General features: G+C 37.2%; 1 protein-coding gene and 1 non-coding gene across 4 annotated transcripts in view; one reads left to right on the top strand and one right to left on the bottom strand.

The window, feature by feature from the left end:
- Positions 1–19,707, bottom strand: part of ABCD3 (ATP binding cassette subfamily D member 3) — an 82,375-nt gene that overhangs the window by 49,052 nt on the left and 13,616 nt on the right. For 2 of the 3 annotated variants that reach the window (XM_047870649.1, XM_047870651.1), the window contains 2 exons: positions 7,995–8,031; positions 804–902 (listed from right to left, as the gene is read on the bottom strand). In XM_047870649.1, coding sequence (XP_047726605.1) covers positions 804–902; positions 7,995–8,031 — 136 coding nt within the window. Of the gene's footprint in view, positions 1–803; positions 903–7,994; positions 8,032–8,965; positions 9,032–19,707 lie in introns of those variants that run through there. The other variant, XM_047870650.1, reaches the window with a different exon arrangement.
- On the top strand, positions 17,371–17,481 carry LOC125174221 (U6 spliceosomal RNA). Its single transcript, XR_007155343.1, has one exon. It is a non-coding gene; the product is annotated as a U6 spliceosomal RNA (small nuclear RNA).

Genomic DNA, 19,707 nt, shown 5'->3' on the forward strand with positions numbered 1-19,707 from the left:
TAATGATAAAGGTAATACTGATTAAAAGGGCAAAGGAAAAGATAATAAAAATTTATTCCTAGAACCAGCTCACTTCCTGAAACTACTGGGAGAATTCATATATCATTTTGGGCATCTCAAAAACATATTTAATCAAACACAAAAGCATAACCCTCAAACATATTCCATCCATAAATCAATGTGACTTGTTAATGTCTCAATGATATAAAAATGTTTGTCTTTCTAAATGTAATCTTGTTTTTATTAACAGAATTTAGCTATAAGAAAACAATACAGGGGCACTTGGGTGGCTCAGTTGGTTAAGCATCTGACTCAACTTCAGCACAGCTCATGGTCTCACAGTCATGGGATTAAGCCCCGTACCAGGCTCCTCCAAGATTGTTTAGGATATTCATTCTTTCTCTTTCTCTTTCTCTCTCTCTTTCTCTCTCTCTCTCTCTCTCTCTCTCCCCCCCTCCCCTCTCCCTGCCCCTCCCCAGCTCAAGTGCACACATACCCTCTCTTTCTCCCTCAAATTAATTAAAAAATACAACAACACCATTTAAGGTAGCTGCAGTGAAGTACTCTATCTAGCATGTCACACAAAATATAATGAATATTTCATAAACAAGAGAAAACTATTTAAAAACTGGCACCAAACAACAAGAGTACTTACATGACAGGAGATGATTAAAAAAAAATTAAAATTTAGTAGTAGTCTTCATTACCTACACAGAAAACATCTGACCTGTAGAATAACAAAAGCTACTGGTCTGATCTCATGTAACCTCAAAAGTTAAACAATATAATTTCATAAGACTTACCTCTTTACAAAATGTTCTAGGGACCATGATTTTCAGAATCCGTGTGAGTCTTAAAAGAAACACCTTGTCCACCACAGCTCGCTCTTTTTTCCCCTCTTTCTACATTAAAACAAAAAAAGATATTTATAACAAATAAGATTAAAGAACCACATTTCATCGAAGTCAGTAATAACAATTATCAAAATGGATATTGCATTCAGAGAGTGCAAACTTGCACTGCTCTTCAAACATGCTTTCAAGAAAATAAAATGTTATCAGAAACTGAATAAAGAAGTGAGAAGTTCTGGGCCACGGGAATATCCAGGAGAACACTGCAAGCAGAAGAAACAGCAAGTGTAAAATGCCAAGGTGAAAGCTCATTTAGTTGCTTGAGGAACAACGAAATGGCAATCTGGCTGGAACTAGAAGCAAAGGATAGAAGCAGAAGATGAGATCAGAGAGACAGCTAAGAAATGGTCAAGTACTTACTATTATCCACTTCCTGATTAACAGCAGAATGTTTTTAAAATCCTGAACAGGAATTTTCCTGGTATTAATTACCGGGAACTTTTAGTTTCCTATATTTATCATTTAGCATTTCCAACATGCAATCTACCAACTCACTCTCTCTTCCTCGTAAACTCTAAGACAAGGTACCTTTACTCCTACAGCTCACATTCTAACAGAAGAAATACAGATAAAAATAAACCAATAAATTGTTACAGGTACACCAGGCAGGACCAGAAGAAAAAGACAGATTCATGTAGGATGAAAGCAAGAGCTCTTTGGGGAGGTGACATTTAAGCTGCGACATAAAGTGAAGCCATGTGATAACTTTGGGACAGGAGGGTAGTCAAGCACAGGGAACACCAAACACAAAAACCCAGCGTTGAGAATTAAAATTAGTGCGTACACCAAAGAGCAAGAGTGTAGAAATGCTAAAGCAAAGAGAATAAAAATGAGAAAAGCTGAAGAGGTTGACATGGCCTGCAAAAGACAGACCCCTGAGGCCACAGTAAGGACTTAGAGTTTATTGCCAGTGTAGTGGGAAACCACTGAAGAAACTTAAGAGCAGTGATTAATCTTACCATCCTCAGACATTTCTTCTTTTAAGTGTTCGCAAGGATAAAGAAAATGTAAGATGAACTGGGTATGGTAGAGGCTATTTACTTTATTACCCCTGGACTGTCTGGAAGAATATACAGGAGAAACTTCCTGCAGTAGGCAACACACACCAGAAGGATCCCATCCCCTCCCTAGACCCTTCCCCACTTCCCATAATCAAAGTTACTTATTTGTTAACTACTAGGCTCTTGATAAACAATACCCATGGTATAGTAAATTCTATAGTTAAACTTTAGTGTAAATATGTTTCACCTAAGCTGATGAACCTGAAATGAATAGTTTGTATACTGAATGAGAATAATAATAATCTTCCATCTGTATGTCAGACACTGTGCTAAGTGCCTTATATTTATATAATCTTAATAGGCACTGACTGCATTACAGAACTGTAAACCAAGAAAGGAAGTCTGAAGGCGCTGTATTTGTACAGTTACATCAGGAAGACTAAGATGGGTAACAATCAGCCTACCATGTTACTGCTAGAACAGAGCTTAGGTCTTTCAAACCTTATGAAGGTTGCAAAACTCTTTCTACTGAATTAGAGGCCCAGTCTACTTCATTCATACATGCATGCATTCATTCAATAAATACTCACTCAGTCCCAGGCACTGTTCTGAATGATGTGGATACACCAGTAAGTAAAATAGACCAAACATGCTACTTACAGTCTATTTGTTTTTTTTAATATATTTTTTAATGTTTTTATTTATTTTTGAGAAAGAGCGAGCGGGAATGGGTTAGGGGTGGGAGACTGAGAAAGAATCTGAAGCAGGCTCTGCACGGACAGCAGCAAGCCCAACGTGGGACTCAAATTCATGAACCGTGAGATCATGACCTGAGCCAAAGTGGGATGCTTAACCAACTGAGCCACTCAGGCGCCCCCAGTCTATTTACTTTAGCTAGCTTATTCTTCTCAAGCTAAACCCTACAATTTCAACTGAAATCTCCCCTTTTACTTCCCCCAACTGACAAAATATAGGAAGAAAAAAATAAAGACAAGGCAATAGATATCAACTGCCTTTAAAAAAAAAAGTTAAAACTTACACTGTCACTGCCTCCCTACCATACCTCACTGCACATGCAGTCAATACCTTGAATAAACAGAGTAGTAATAAATTAAACGGCCATCTTCTGACTTAAACAGAGGATTACCTATTTCTAGTTGCTTTCAAAAAACGATCTAGGGAAAACAATGAGGACAGTTTTAGAAAAGTTATAAGAAAGTCACATTGAAGCACTTTAAAATCTTTTTTTTTTTTTAAAGGGATTTTTTTTTTTAATTTTTTTTTTTTTTTCAACGTTTATTTATTTTTGGGACAGAGAGAGACAGAGCATGAACGGGGGAGGGGCAGAGAGAGAGGGAGACACAGAATCGGAAGCAGGCTCCAGGCTCCGAGCCATCAGCCCAGAGCCCGACGCGGGGCTCGAACTCACGGACCGCGAGATCGTGACCTGGCTGAAGTCGGACGCTTAACCGACTGCGCCACCCAGGCGCCCCAAAGCACTTTAAAATCTTAACAGCTACTTGGTATATAATTCTTCCTCCTCTTTTATTACTGCTCCTATTGTCACCACTCCTAACCCATAAGCTTTCTGAAAGCCTGACTTGATTTGCATTTCATTTCAAGCCATGAAGGAACTGCATATATACTTCCTAAAGTCATCACCGCATGTTTTGCAAAGAAACCCCTGGACTAGAAGGCTGGCTCAGAAAGGCTGAAGACGTACCAAAATGCTCTACCAGTCTTGCCACGTAATAAAACTCATACCTGAAACCAATCTAAAGGAGAGCATCTACAGAGACAGTACGTTTCATAAACACTACTAGCCCATCCTATGAATTCACTTCAATTTCACAATTGACTTTCCCCACCTGGAACTTCCCACTATTTCTTTAAAAATACAAAAAAACACTTTGATGTTACAAATTTAAAACTTAAAATTATAGAAAAAGCAAACCATTAGATAAAGACCATTTAAATAATGAAAGAAAAATGCAACCAGAAAATAATGTACCTAACACTCAGGAGGCAACTAGGTCAAAGGGCAAAAAGAAGTTCCAACTGATGTGCCAATCAACTTAGAAAGGTGAGATGAACTAGAATGAACTAAAATAGATGTTTGAAACAGCAAATAAAATAAAGGTCATATGGCGCTGACAAGAGTGTAAGCATTCCGGTATATTGTTGGGAAAGTGCAAATTGATACGACTATCATGTAATACCTATAATAGCAACTAACAAAATGTAAAATGTACACGGGCTGTAAAATGTAAAATAACTCAGCATATTTACTTTTAGGAATTTATCCTATTGGTGCTCCTGCACATATGCTTAAACACATAAATGAAAAACATCTGCACACCGTATATTATCATAAAATCAAAACCTAAATATGCATCAATAATGATATAGTATATAAATTATAGAAAATTTATGCAATGAAAATTCTACACACCTGTAAAAAAGGAAGCAGCTCCTATTTATACAACAAAATACTACAGAGCAGTTACATTAACTAGATCTTCAGCTATCAACACAGACATTAACATTGAAACTAAAAAACATTAAGCTGAAAAAAAGTAGAATGATACATCCATGATTCAATTTATAGAATTTTTAATATGCAAAATAGTTCTACTTACACTAACGTTTATGAAGATACACATACATACAAACACCCCATCAGTATAAAACATGCATGGGAATGCTAAATTCCCCATTTGAATTTATGGTTCCCCATAAACACAGTACTGTGTTTACCTTTATATATTTTGAGTTTTATGTCATGTATACTGCCATCAAAATTAAAGAAGTATTTTTAAATCAACTCAACTATGTCTTTATACTACTGTGTAACTCTATTAAATCTTCTTCTTAAATCTCATGTCTTGTGAAAATTGTACCATCCCACCAAACATTATAAAAAAATTTCAATGAAAAAAACATTCCCTTTTTAACTGCTTTCCCTCCTAAGTAACACATTAACTACAGAAAAATTAAAAAGTCTGAAGAGCAAAAATAAGGAGCCTATACCTATCATTTAGAGACATCAACTACCAGGCAAATATCCCACCAGATTTCATTTCAGCATATATGTATGTATGTGTATATGTGCTCACTTCCTATAAATTTTACAAATGTGGTATAAGTGTGCATACTGTATTTATATCCCTTTGTCAACTATTTAATCTAACATAAAGTTATCTTGCTCACACTATACAATGAGCAAATAAGTATATGCTAAAAAAAAGTTATACAAAAATAGAAATTAAAGAATCAGTGAATGAATTTAGCTGTACTGACAAGTTTTAATGATGTCCTAGAACTTGATATGATACGATGCAGATGGTAGATATAACTAAGATAATTAAGGTTTGATTACTCAGATATAATTTAGATATGAGATTATGAAGATAGAAATATGCCAGACATTGAGATAAACAAACCTTGTCCCATTCTTCACAGTCAGAGAAAAAGATCACAGAAACCAAAGAACAGCAATTTTGACATCAATCTCTGGAATATTCAGAGAATAGACATTATATGGAAGATCTGGGTACATTAAGAGACACTAATTACTAGAAGCCAGCATGAGTTTACTAGGAATAAGTCATGTCTAACTCTTCCCATTTTCTTCTTTGTTAAGAACATTTTACTAGTATATTAACTGACATGTATAATGTAAGCTCCACAAGGGTAAGGACTTATATTCATATCTGCTGTACACCCAGAGACAAGACCAATAACTAGGCATATATGAAGGGATCAATCAATATTTGTTGAGAGATCGACTTTATAAATGAATCAATAAACTTATCAAGAATTGATGTTCTTAGAAAATTACTGTGGCCCTTAATAAAGAAATAGGAACCTGATTTTGCTATAGTTGGATATGGTCATAGCCAAATAAACCATAACCGAAAACAAGCAAACAAATAAAGATTAAGAGATGCTGGAGTAACCTCCTTGGTCCTAATTACATAGTCAATAATATCAGCAATTCTGAAGAACAATGAGAAGGCCAATTTAAATTACTGAAAATGGGGCACCTGGGTGGTCCAGGTCATGATCTCATGGGTCATGGGTTTGAGCCCCACATCAGGCTCTGTGCTGACAGCTCAGAGCCTGGGGCCTGCTTTGGATTCTGTGTCTCCCTGTCTCTCTGCCCCTCCCCCACTTGAGCTCTCTGTATCTCTCTCAAAAATAAACAAGCATGAAAAAAAAATTTTAGGGCGCCTGGGTGGCTCAGTCAGTGAAGTATCTGACTTTGGCTCAGGTCATGATCTCACAGTTTGTGAGTTTGAGTCCCACGTCAGGCTCTTTGCTGACAGCTCAGTGCCTAGAGCCTGCTTCAGATTCTGTGTCTCCCTCTCTCTCTGCCCCTCCCCCGCTCATGCTCTGTCTCTGTCTCTCTCTCTCTCAAAAATAAATAAATATTAAAATAAATAAATAAGTAACTAAAATTTTAATTATGGAGAATGCCTTCTACCGGACTTATTGGATGTAAGAATTACATTCAAAATTACACTAACAGTACAGACATACTATAGTATAGACTAATAGCACATATCCAATAAGCTGCCATGTATAGAAATAAATATTTATTTAAAATAAATCAACTAAGTTACCATATGATCCAGCAATTCCACTCCTAGGTATTTACTCAAAAGAAATGAAAACACAGGTTCACACAAAAATTTGCACATGAATGTTCATAGCAGCATTATTCCTTATAACCTAAAAATGAAAACAACCTAAATTTCCCTCAACTGATAAATGGATAAATAAAATGTGGTAAATCTATGCAACAGAATATTATTTGGCAATAAAAAGGAATGAAATACTGATACATGCAACAACACAAATGAACCTTGAAAATGTCATGCTAAATAAAAGAAGCAGTCATAACATACCACATATTATATGATTCTTTTTACATAAAATTTCTGAAATAGGCAAATCACAGAAATAGAAAATAGATTAGTGATTACTGGGGTCTAAAAGAAGAGGTTAATGAGGAGTGATTGTTAATGGGTATGGAATTTCTTTTTGGGGAGATGACAATTTCCTAAAATTAGTCCACACAACTCTGCGAATATACTGAACTGTATCCTTGAATGGATAAATCTTGTAGTCTATAAATTACATCTCAATAAAGCTGTTATTAAAGAAGAAATTCAACTGATGAATACAGACGTAGGGAATCTGCCAACAGAGTTGTTCAACAGAAAGTAACTGAAGGAAGGACGCCTGGGTGGCTCAGTCAGTTAAGTGTCCAACTTGGGCTCAGGTCATGATCTTGCAGTTCATGAGTTTGAGCCCTGCATTGGGCTCTGTGCTGACAGCTCAAAACCTGAAACCTGTTTCAGACTGTGTTTCCTTCTCTCTCTCTGCTCCTCCCCCGCTCGCACTCTGTCTCTCTCTCAAAAATAAACAAACATTAAAATAATTTTTTTAAAGGATAAATGAAGGTTACAATCTACCAAAAACTCAATTCAATGTAAACAGCAGTTAGGAGCAAAGACATAAATGTAATTCTAGGCTGAATTTCAGCAATATGGCTTTCATATTAAGAGAGGTAATAGTGCTGATATATTCCATGCTAGTCAAGTGTTCTAGACTAAGAATAATGTCTAGAGAAACTAATCAGTGTAGGTCCAGAAGAATGTATATGGAATTGAAAAAGATTGGAAACCATGACAGATAGATAAACTATCTTCAAACAATATGAAAGTCTATTAGAGAAAACAGAGCAGGCTTGTCCTGTATGGCTACAGAAGACAAAATAGAATCAATCACTAAGAGGGTAGAGGGGAAGATTAATCTCATTATGGGCTGGAACTAATACAGTAATGGCTGCCTCCTAGGTGTTACTACTCCTCATCATATGAACAGATTCAAGTAAATACTGGAAGTCACCTATCAAGGAATCCTATTTCAAAAAGAATTCCTATAATAAACAGTGGATTGAATAATAAGTTCCCTTCTAATTCTAATAGCATATTATTTTATCCTAATTCAAATTTATGTAACAAAATAAATGAAATACATGAAATCCCAAAGAGTAGGTTATTTAAAATTTTACCTCATTGTTCTGTAATGGTGGTTTTCCATTTTTCTTACTGCAGAGGAAAAAAGAAAAGAGAAAGAGCTTTATTTGCAAACTGTTCTCATCATAAAAATTATTTTAAGACATCAGAAGAATATACCAAATTCTCCAAGTGAGTTCCTTCTCTTTCATATCACACAAAGATAGAACATATTAAATATAATACTCCAGCTGCCCCTTACTAAGTATTATTTAGAGAAAATGCTCAATATGTTAACTACTACTATATCAAGCATTGGATTATTAATTTTTAATACACACACACTCATTTTCCCATGGAGAGGCAGAGTCTATTTCTCCATCTTTGAATCAAACTGCTTCCACCAATGGGATATTAGCACATTAACACAAGCGAGGGCTTGCAAACTATTTGTGCACTGGGCTCTCTTGCTGCTAGGAATCTTCTCCCAGCCATGTGAGCAATCCCAGGTTAGTGGCCTAAAGGAGGAAGGACCATGTGCCATTCCATATTACAAATAGAAAACTGACTTGGTACCTAAGTGGCATGGTTCATGCTACTCAAAAGCAATTAATCTGGTAATTACATCTAGGTCTGACCACTAATTTAGGTTACCTCCCTAAACAACATAATAATCAGGCTTAGGTTCTTTTTGTAACACATTATCATAGAACCCTATAATTCTGTACAACACTGATCACATTTTAAATCTCAATTGATGGATAATTCCTCCCTATAAATCAGTTCCATTAGATCAGGAGCTACTGCAGGTTGGTCGCTCCAAAGTAGACATGAGGTGCTGTTTGGGGTACAAAATGTTTACTGGGGATCAATACCTATGAAAGGAAAGCAAGGAAAGCAAGTCTGGACAAAACTCAAACTGTGATGCAGGCCCAATAAAATTTCAACCAACCAGGCAGGAAACCCTGTAGCAAGTACTGTCCATAAGAGTGCTCTGTGAAAGGTTGAAAAGACCAGGTCTTTTTACCTTTTCCTTGTTCAGTCTACAAATGCATGCTGGTCCAGAAAGGTCAATCACTTGGGGAAGGTGACTCTGTAACAAAGGCAGACTCTAAGATGCAGGTAGAAGGGGTCACTTGGTTATCCAACTCCTTATAGCTGGACAGTAAGCCCTTATTTGAGGGGAATGTGGGAGCATACCTCCGTGTCTACAGGGGGCATATATTGTTCAATCCTCTATGTTCAACACTTAGTGGGGCTCCAACAATCTAAAATGAACACTTTCAGTTATAAGATACCAGATCACTGAACAAGGCTAGCAAGCCAAACTTAACTACAGTTTAGTAAATGCTCTTATTCTAAGAGTGCTTGGGTTTATTATTTTTTCTATTTTCAATTGTATTACAGGATTGCTTTTCTGTTTTAAATTTTTTATGAGATTGTAAAACTGTTTTAGAAAATGCCTTTATATGTATGTTCAGGCAGGTGCAATTAATTATGAGCTCTCTTTTACAGGCTTTCTAAATTCCACTTTTTAAAACAATTCTTTAAGGGGTGTCTGGGTGGCTCAGTCAGTTGAGCATCCCACTCTTGATTTTGACTCAGGTCACGATCTCAGTTTTGTGAGTTCTAGCCTGGCGTCAGGCACTGACAGCACGGAGCCTGCTTGAGATTCTCCCCCTTTCTCTGCCCCTCCCCCACTCGCACTCTCTGTCTCCAAATAAATAAACTTTTAAAAAAAGAATTATTTAATGTTTCCATGAAAGTTCTCAATATTGAAGACACTAGCTACATAAATATATGTAGATCATTTGGGATAAATTAGAATTTTATGATAAATTTTATGATAAATTAGAATTTATTAGAATTAGTATGCCAGAATCCTAATTATTGAGTTACATGTTTTCACTTGAAATGTCATGCTACAGCCTGGAGAGAAGTTAATTTACTTCCAAAACATGATCTACTTACCAGTAGGCAGATTCAATTCTAACAAATATTCAGTATTTACCTTTTCTTCATTTTTATCTTATGAAACTAAAAAAGGCTCTACGACAGTCATGTCTTCTACTCTTGTGTATTCTTTGGCTACCAAAAAGATCAACTAACCAGCTAAATGCATTAAAATAAAGGTCAACGTGTTCAAAATATATTGCTGATTTTTACACTAATGGCAAGGTATCTGTAATAACTACAACAGTCATTAGTCAATAGTTGTCTTGTTACATTTCAGAGTACAACAAAATTCATTTAAGGATAATGTTACATAAATTTTTTATAAAAATAGCTATATTTTCCCAAACAAAAAAGTTAGTTAGGAAAGTGGCACTGTCTTATATTTCGGAAAATCTTATTCATGTCTGACTTAATAGAAGAAAACTGGGTTCTCATATCAGAGTCATTCTTTCTATTGTGATACAGATAGTTGTCAAATGGGAGTACTTCATAATTTTCATAACTATAATGTTACAGTGCAGTATGAAATCAATGAACCTCTTTGTACCCTATACAATAAAATCCATTGGTCTATAGTGCATTACTTTTAGTGGATATTTTATCCATGCAAAATTTTGTAATATGCATTTGAGTTTTGGAAAATACTGATTCACTGAGTTGTGTAGCAGACCTTCCAAATGTAATATATTTTATTATGCAATATTTTAAAAATTATATTTGTTAATACTGCCACCAATCTCATCAGAAAAGTTTTTTTTTTTTTTTAATTTTAGAGACAGAGGGTAAGTGCAAGTGGCAGAGGGGCAGAGGCAGAGAGAGAGAGAGAGAGAGAGAGAGAGAGAGAGAGAGAGAGAGAGAGAATCTTAACCAGGCTCCATGCTCAGCGTGGAGCCAGACACAGGGGCTCAATCCCTTGACCCTGGGATCATAACCTAAGCCAAAATCAAGAGTCAGATGCTCAAATGATGGAGCCACCCAGGCACCCTTGGCATCTGACTCTTCATTTTGGCTCAGGTCATGATCCCAGGGTTGCGGGATCAAGTGCAGCATCCAGCTCCACCTATGGCCAATTGATTTAAGACAAAGGTGCTAAGATAATTGAATGGGGAAAGAATAATCTTTTTTTATGTAAATTTTTTAATGTTTATTTATTTTTGAGAGAAAAAGAAAGAGAGATAGAGCACAAGTAGGGGAGGGACAAAGAGGGAGACAAAGGCTCCAAGTTCTGAACTGTCAGCACAGAGCCCAACACAGGACTCAAACTCACAAACCACCAGATCATGACCTGAGCCAAAGTCAGATGCTTAACCAACTGAGCCACCCAGGTGCCCCAAGAACAATCTTTTTTTTTAATTTTTTTTCAACATTTATTTTTTAATTTTTGGGACAGAGAGAGACAGAGCATGAACGGGGGAGGGGCAGAGAGAGAGGGAGACACAGAATCGGAAACAGGCTCCAGGCTCCGAGCCATCAGCCCAGAGCCCGACGCGGGGCTCGAACTCACGGACCGCGAGATCGTAACCTGGCTGAAGTCGGACGCTTAACCGACTGCACCACCCAGGCGCCCCCCAAGAACAATCTTTTTAACAAATGTACCAGATCAACTGGACAGCCATATGTAAAATAAATTAATCCTACCACTTATTGCACACCATATACAAAAAAGAATTGGAAGTGGAACACAGACCTAAATGTAAGAGCTAAAACTATGAAACTTCTAGAAGAAAACAGGAAAAAAACCTTAGTAACCCTGAGTTAAAACAAAGACTTCTTAAATAGGACACACAAAATACAAGCTGTACCAGAAAAAAAAAAAAATCAATAACTTGGATTTCATCAAAATTTTAAATGTTTGTTCTTCAAAAGATAAAGAAAATATTTATAAAGCATATTTCCAGAAGCACCTGGATGGCTCAGTTAACCATGCAACTCTTGATTTCGGCTCATGTGGTGATCTCAGGCTACTAGTGCAGAGCCTGCTTGGGATTCTCTCTCTGCTCCTCCCCACCTCATGTGCTCTCTCTCAGAATAAATAAACTTAAAAACAAAACAAAACAAAACATATATCCCAGAAAAAGGCATATTCAGAATACATAATAATCTTAAGTCAAATAAGAAGACAATTCCTTTAAAGATTTAAACAGACACTGTGCCAAGGAAAATGTATGGATGGAAAATAAACACATGAATAATGCTCAAACGTTCCCTTAGTTCTTAGAGAAATGCAAATTAAATCACAGTGAGACACCACTACACTCATCCACTAGAATGGCTCAGATTAAAAAGACTGATCATACCAAGAATTATCAAGGATGTGGAACAACTGGAATCTTCCTATACACTGTTGATGGGAATATAAAATGATACAATCACTTTGGAAAACAGTTTCTTAAAAAGTTAAACAGGGGCGCCTGGGTGGCTCAGCTGGTTGAGGGTCCGACTTTGGCTCAGGTCATGATCTCACGTTCTGTGAGTTCGAGGCCCGCATTGGGCTCTGTGCTGACAGCTCAGAGCCTGGAGCCTGCTTCAGATTCTGTGTCTCCCTCTCTCTCTGCCCCCCCCCCCCCCCACTCATGCTGTCTCAAAAAAAAAACGTTAAACATACACCTACCATACAACCTAGCCATTCCTATTTGCTCAAGAGAAATGAAAGCATACATCCATACATATACTCTACATAAATGTTCACAGCAGCTTTATTTTTAATGGTCAAAAACTGGAAACAATCCAAATGTCCATCAACAAGCAAGTGGTATATCCATAAAATGTACTCAACAATTTAAAAAACAAACTATTGATACACACAACATGGATGAATCTCAACAGCAATATGCTGACAGAAAGTAGTTAGACAAAAAAGTATATAACGTATGATTCCACTTAGGAAATTCTAGAGCAACTAAAACCAATCTGTAGTTACAGAAGGCAGATTAGTGGTTGCTTCAAGCTAAGGGCAAGGAGGAGACTGACTACAAAGGGTCACAAGGAACTTTGGGATGATGGAAATGTTCGTTACCTTGATTACAATAATTATTTCAGAGGTGTTACATGCCAAAACTCATCAAGTTGTATACTTTAAATATCGGCAGTTTACTGTCTATCAATAATGTTTCAATAAAGCCATAAAAAAAAATACTAACAGGGGCGCCTGGGTGGCGCAGTCGGTTAAGCGTCCAACTTCAGCCAGGTCACGATCTCGCGGTCCATGAGTTCGAGCCCCGCGTCAGGCTCTGGGCTGATGGCTCAGAGCCTGGAGCCTGTTTCCGATTCTGTGTCTCCCTCTCTCTCTGCCCCTCCCCCGTTCATGCTCTGTCTCTCTCTGTCCCAAAAATAAATAAACGTTAAAAAAAAAAAATTTTTTTTTTAAAAAATACTAACAGATACCTAGGAAAGACTCTTTCCTAAGAACATAAGAGAATAGTGCATTTTGTTTGTTCTTTATTTTTGGAGAGGTGAGGGAGGGGGAGATGGAGTTAATTGTTCCTTAATACTGCTGGCAAAACATATAAAATTAACAGGCAGGAAGTTCCCTAAAGATGGGAAGAGACAACTAAAGACTAGGAAAAAGAAATTGTCAAGAATTAAAACAAAGAAGTTTTTAGATAAGAGCTTTCAAACTAAAAAAGGAAGAAAACAATTCTGAAAACCTCAATCAGAATTTATTTAACCAGAACAGTAATTTTGTCCCTAAAGCTTTTCTCACCTAGTTCATTCTTCCAGGCCAGTATTTCTCAGACTTGGGATAATGTATGAACCTCTTTTGAAGGAAAAAAAACAAATTCTTACAGATCCCACCATTGGCCTTAAATGAAACTGGTGCTTCCTTAAATATGTATAAGCATGAAATTAAGCATATACTACTTTTTTTCTTACAGTTCTTCTACAAATTTACCATTTAAATACAGGCAAAAATTTTAAGGTCAATAAAAATGGAATCAACATTCATTTAAAGTGATAGGTGAAATAATATTGCTACAATTCATTACCAGTGCTGGGGGTAAAAGAGTATAAAGAATTATTTATTCCAGTTAATGTCCAAGATTATTTTATATTATTTTTCTTTTGTAAACAATGAATTGGTTTTAAATCACTGCTTCATTAGTGTTGATGGAATAATCAATTTATTAGTATATTCCAAAATAAAATTCTAAAAATTAAATAATATTTAATGAATACTTCTAAACTTACTTTTCTACCCCAAATCTAGTCTTTCATCTTCTCATACTGAACCTGGGCCCTAACTCAGTGAATGTACCTTCATCTACCCAAACCACAAACTTGGGAATTATTCTTAAGTATTCTCCCTTTCTCATACTCTTCATATCCAATCGCTCTCTTATGCTCTTCATTTCATCTGTACTTCCAGGACTTCAATTCAGGCCATCAAAATTTCTCACATGAAGTACTATACTCTTCCTACCTACTTTCTAAATAGTTTCCTTATCATCTCTAAGCTCTTTCAATTCATTTCCATAGCCACATCAAATTGTGTGTGTGTGTGTGTGTGTGTGCGCATGTGTGTGTGTGTGCGTGCGCATACATGGCATACACCCAAATGAGGTTAATTAGGGCCCGAAGGTGAAGACCTGAACATAGGCGGTGGCTATCAGAATGGAAAGAAAGATAGGGAAACTGCTAGAAATGACAGAGTGAGGGAACAGATCAGAGCTGGGACTACAGCCAACCCTTAACAATACAGGTTTGAACTGTACGGGACCACTTACACACAGATTTTTTACAGTATGAGACTGTAAATGCATTTTTCTCTTATGATTTTCTGAGTAATAGTTTCTTTTCTCTAGCTTACTTCACTATAAGAATACAGTACATAATGCATATAATATACTAAATATGTGTTCATCAATATGTTATCAGTAAGGCTTCTTCTGGTCAGTTAATAATAGGCTATTAGTAGTTAAATTTGGGGGAAGTCCAAAATTATACACAGATTGTCAAATGCATGGGAGTTCAGTACTCCTAATCCCTACATTGTTCAAGGTTCGAATGAATATGGAAAAAAGTGGAGAAGAACATAGACTTTAAAAACTGTGTAAAGATAGAGGAGATAGTAGAAACCATCAGTTCCAAACTGATGCCATGAAAGGCAAAGATCATTTTCCTCAGGTTTCACAAACAATTACACCGTGAGTGACTGGAGGACAGTGATTCTGTTAGCCATAAAAAAAAATAACGGTAGAAAAAGCATTCAGAGGGGCGCCTGGGTGGCTCAGTCGGTCAAGCATTCCAACCTCAGCTGAGGTCATGATCTCTCAGTTCCTGAGTTCATGCCTTGCGTCAGGCTGTGTGTTGACAGCTTAGAGCCTGGAACCTGCTTCGGTTTCTGTATCTCCCTCTCTCTCTCTGCTCCTCCTACGCTCATGCCCGAGTCTGTCTCCACCCCCACTTCTCTCTCTCTCTGTCAAAAATAAACATTAAATGGGCGCCTGGGTGGCGCAGTCGGTTAAGCGTCCGACTTCAGCCAGGTCACGATCTCGCGGCCCGTGAGTTCGAGCCCCGCGTCAGGCTCTGGGCTGATGGCTCAGAGCCTGGAGCCTGTTTCCGATTCTGTGTCTCCCTCTCTCTCTGCCCCTCCCCCGTTCATGCTCTGTCTCTCTCTGTCCCAAAAATAAATAAACGTTGAAAAAAAAAAAAATTAAAAAAAAAATAAACATTAAAAAAAAAAAAAAAAAAAAGCAGTTAGGGAAATAAGTGGACTCACTGTAAACATGTTCGATTTCAAGTCCCCGTAAGATAACTATATGGAATTGTCCAGAAGACAATTTTTAAAAACTTTACATTTGAAGTTCAAGAGTAGAGTTACTGATTTGAAAGGCATTGTTAACATGACAGTAATGTGGACACATAATGATATGACTCCTCTGGGAAACAAAAATATGGACTCTGAAATGTCAGTTTTGCGTTTATTAAAATGCTGTACTAAAAATTTTAGACTGGGGGCGCCTGGGTGGCTCAGTCAGTCTAGACTGGGTGGCTTAGACTGGGTGGCTCAGACTGAGACTCAGTCTCAGTCGGTGCTTGAGCATCCGACTTCGGCTCAGGTCATGATCTCACGGTTTGAGTTCAGGCTCCGCATGGGGCTTTGTGCTGACAGCTCAGAGCCTGGAACCTGCTTCAGATTCTGTGCCTCCCTCTCTCTCAGCCCCTCCCCTGCTCATGCTCTGTCTCTCCCTGTGTCTCAATAATAAATAAACATTAAAAAAAAAAAATTTTTAGACTGTGCTCTTAAGGAATTTGGTTTAAGTTGAACCTGAATGATACCTGAATGATAATGCCTCCAGGTACTGTAAAAAGCAAACTTTCCTCCTGAAAGAAAAGTATGTTTACTATAAGCCTCAAAACTATTCCTACAAGTAATTTTAGGTTTTTTTTAAGTTTATTTATTTATTTATTTTGAGAGAGTGAGAGAGACAGAGCACATGAGTAGGGGGAGAGGCAGAGAGAGAGAATCCCAAGCAGGTTCCAAACTGTCAGCACAGAGCCCAACACAGGGCTTGAACCCACAAACTGTGAGATCATGACCTAAGCCAAAGTCAAGAGCTGGATTGTTTAACCAACTGAGCCACCTACGCACAACCCTGTAAGTAATTTGAAATAAAATGTCCAGACCATAATCAAAGTAACCAAGAACACAGCAAACGGACTCCATAAACAGGAGCCAGAAGAAATTAAAGAAAACAGGAGACCCAAAAAGATTTCAGACGTTGGAACTGCCAAACACATCCTAAAAGACAATGCAGACTGTCTTTAAAAATTTTTTTTTAACGTTTTTTATTTTATTTTTGAGAGAGACAGAGACAGAGTGAGAGCTGGAGAGGGGCAAAGAGAGAGGGAGACAGAGAATCTGAAACAGGCTCCAGACTCTGAACTGTCAGCACAGAGCCTGACATGGGGCTCAAATCCACGAACTGTGAGATCATGACCTGAGCTGAAGTTGGCTGCTTAACCGACTGAGCCACCCAGCCTCCCCCAGACTGTATATAAAGAAATACACAAAGGGGCACCTGGATGGCTCAGTTGGTTAAGTGTCCGACTTCGGCTCAGGTCATGATCTCACAGTTTGTGGTTCAAGCCCCGCGTCGGGCTCTGTGCTGACAGCTCAGAGCCTGGAGCCTACTTCAGGTTCTGTGTCTCCCTCTCTCTCTGCCCCTCCCCTGCTCATGCTCTGTCTCTCTGTCTCAAAAATAAATAAAAACATTTAAAAAAAAAAAAAAAGAAATACACAAAATAAAACAAAGATATCTACCAAACCAAGTAAATTATAAAAAGCAACACAAACCTAAGAGAACCAAATGACATTTAAAAAAATAACACAGAAACAAATGAAATTAAATATTTAATAGTTTTAGCAGATTTCACACAGCTGAAGAGACTAGTTAATAATCTCGAGGCTAAATCAGAATTTACTATCCAGAGTGTAATAAAAAGTAAACAAAAAAAAAAAAGGAAAACAAGAGAGTGCTCACGTGAGCAGCACATGTACTAAAATTGGAATAATACTGAGAAGGAAGATCAGCATGGTCCCCACACTAGGATGAAACACAAATTTATGAAGTGTTTTAAAAGAAAAAAAAAAAAAAGTAAGAGACTATGGTTATAACAAGACTATCTTAGTTGGTGTCCGGGAAGAATAAAGAAAGAGAACAAGGTATATGGCTGAGAATATTCCAAAATGGAAGATGAACCAATCCACAAAGTCAAAAAGGCCCTGGGAATCCTAAGCAGGGTAGATAAAAACATCCACACCTAACCAAATCATATTGAGCTCCAGAAAAGTCAAAGATAAAGATAAATCCCTAAAAGTTAGAGCTAGAGGAGAAAAAGACCCATTACCATCAAAGGGGCAACAGTTATAAACTGATAGCTGACTTCTCAATATTAATAATGGAAATCAGGGGCGCCTGGGTGGCGCAGTCGGTTAAGTGTCCGACTTCAGCCAGGTCACGATCTCGCGGTCCGTGAGTTCGAGCCCCGCGTCAGGCTCTGGGCTGATGGCTCAGAGCCTGGAGCCTGTTTCCGATTCTGTGTCTCCCTCTCTCTCTGCCCCTCCCCTGTTCATGCTCTGTCTCTCTCTGTCCCAAAAATAAATAAACATTGAAAAAAAAAATTTTTTTAAATAAAAAAAAATAATGGAAATCAGAAGATGGTGGAATCAAATCTTCAGTGGAAAGACAATCACTGCCAATCAAGAATTAAATATTCTAGGGGCACCTGGGTGGCTCAGTCGGTTAAGCATTTGACTCTTGGTGTAGGCTCAGGTCATGATCTCACAGTTTGTGGGATCAAGCCCTACATCAGGCTCTTTGCTGACAATGCAGAGCCTGCTTGGGATTCTCCCTCTCTGCCCCTCCCCTACTTGTGCTGTCTTTCTCTCTCCCAAAATAAATAAAGAATTAAATATTCAGGGGAAAAACACTTCCACGAATGAAAGCAAATAAAGATACTTTCTGACAAAATGCATAAAGTTCATTATCAGTAGATTTGTACTAAAGATCATATTGCTGGTGGCGGGGAGAATGATTCTAGTTGGAAGATGCAGATTGCAAAAATGAATGAAGACTAAAGAGTAGTAAATATAACTCTAAATGAAAATTACATAAAACAATAATAATGTCTTTTAGTACTTTAAAAAAAAGAAAAACAACACCACACCAAACGCATATAAATCAGGAGGAAACTAAGAGGAGCCACTGCTCTAAAGTCATTTTACTGCTTACAAGGATGATAAAGTATTATTAATGTTTAACCTTGAAAATTTTAATATATGTTAAAATTTCTAGGGTTACCAGTAAAAGAAAAAATTAAAATAAAGAATAATTTCCAATCTACTAGAAGGAATAAAAATAAAATAATGAAAAAAGAAATACTAACTACAAGGCAATTGTGCTGTTAATCAATAACACAAAGAAAAAATAGAAGAAAAATTTCCAAATGTCCTGAAATTCTGGTAAATTAAATATGAGACATATTCTTTGTGTTCCTCCTAAAAAGGAGGAATCTGTCTTCTCATCCTTGAATCTGGGCCGAGCTTATGACTTGCTCTAACCAAAAGAATGTGGCAAAAACCTTTCTTTTACTTTTGCCTCTTGGAATATTGACCTGAGACCACATGAGGAAACTGGTCAAGCCTACTGGATAATAAAAAGTTACTTAGATGAGAACCAAGGCACCTACTACCCAAGCCACCAGCCAGCACCATCAGCCAGAAAGAAGTAAAGCCATCTTGAATCTTCTTGTGCAGCCAATCCTCTAGTTGAATGCAGCGTCACAAGCAAACCCAGACAAAACGAGCCACCCACAGAATTGTGGCAAAAAGCCATTAAGTTGTGGGGTGGTTTTTTATGCAACAATAGATAACTGACATATATAAAGAGATACGCTTGGGAAAAGTCATGGGTCAACAAAATAAAAATATTTTTGAAATGTGTAATAGACATATCAAATACATTTACAAAATGGTAAAGTTTATACATCAAAAAACCTGTGTGCTGCAACGAAAGTGCTTAGAGAAGACTTTATAACCTTAACTGCACACTCTAGGGAAAACAAAGTCTGGAAATTCGTATCTCTCAGAACATTAGAAAAATAAAATTAACTGAAGAAAGTGTAAAGAATAAAAGAATACAGAAAGGAAAACAACAATGAAGTAAGAAACAGACACTAAATAGAGGTAAAGCAAAACTGAAAGCTGGATTTTTTTTTTAAACTTCACACATTTTACAAACTTATGGCAAGACTAATCAAAAAAAAAAAAAAAGGCAATCATACACTGATCCAGATTAGAAGCAATCTTCA

Source organism: Prionailurus viverrinus, chromosome C1 (assembly GCF_022837055.1).
Source record: "Prionailurus viverrinus isolate Anna chromosome C1, UM_Priviv_1.0, whole genome shotgun sequence".
NCBI lineage: Eukaryota > Metazoa > Chordata > Mammalia > Carnivora > Felidae > Prionailurus > Prionailurus viverrinus.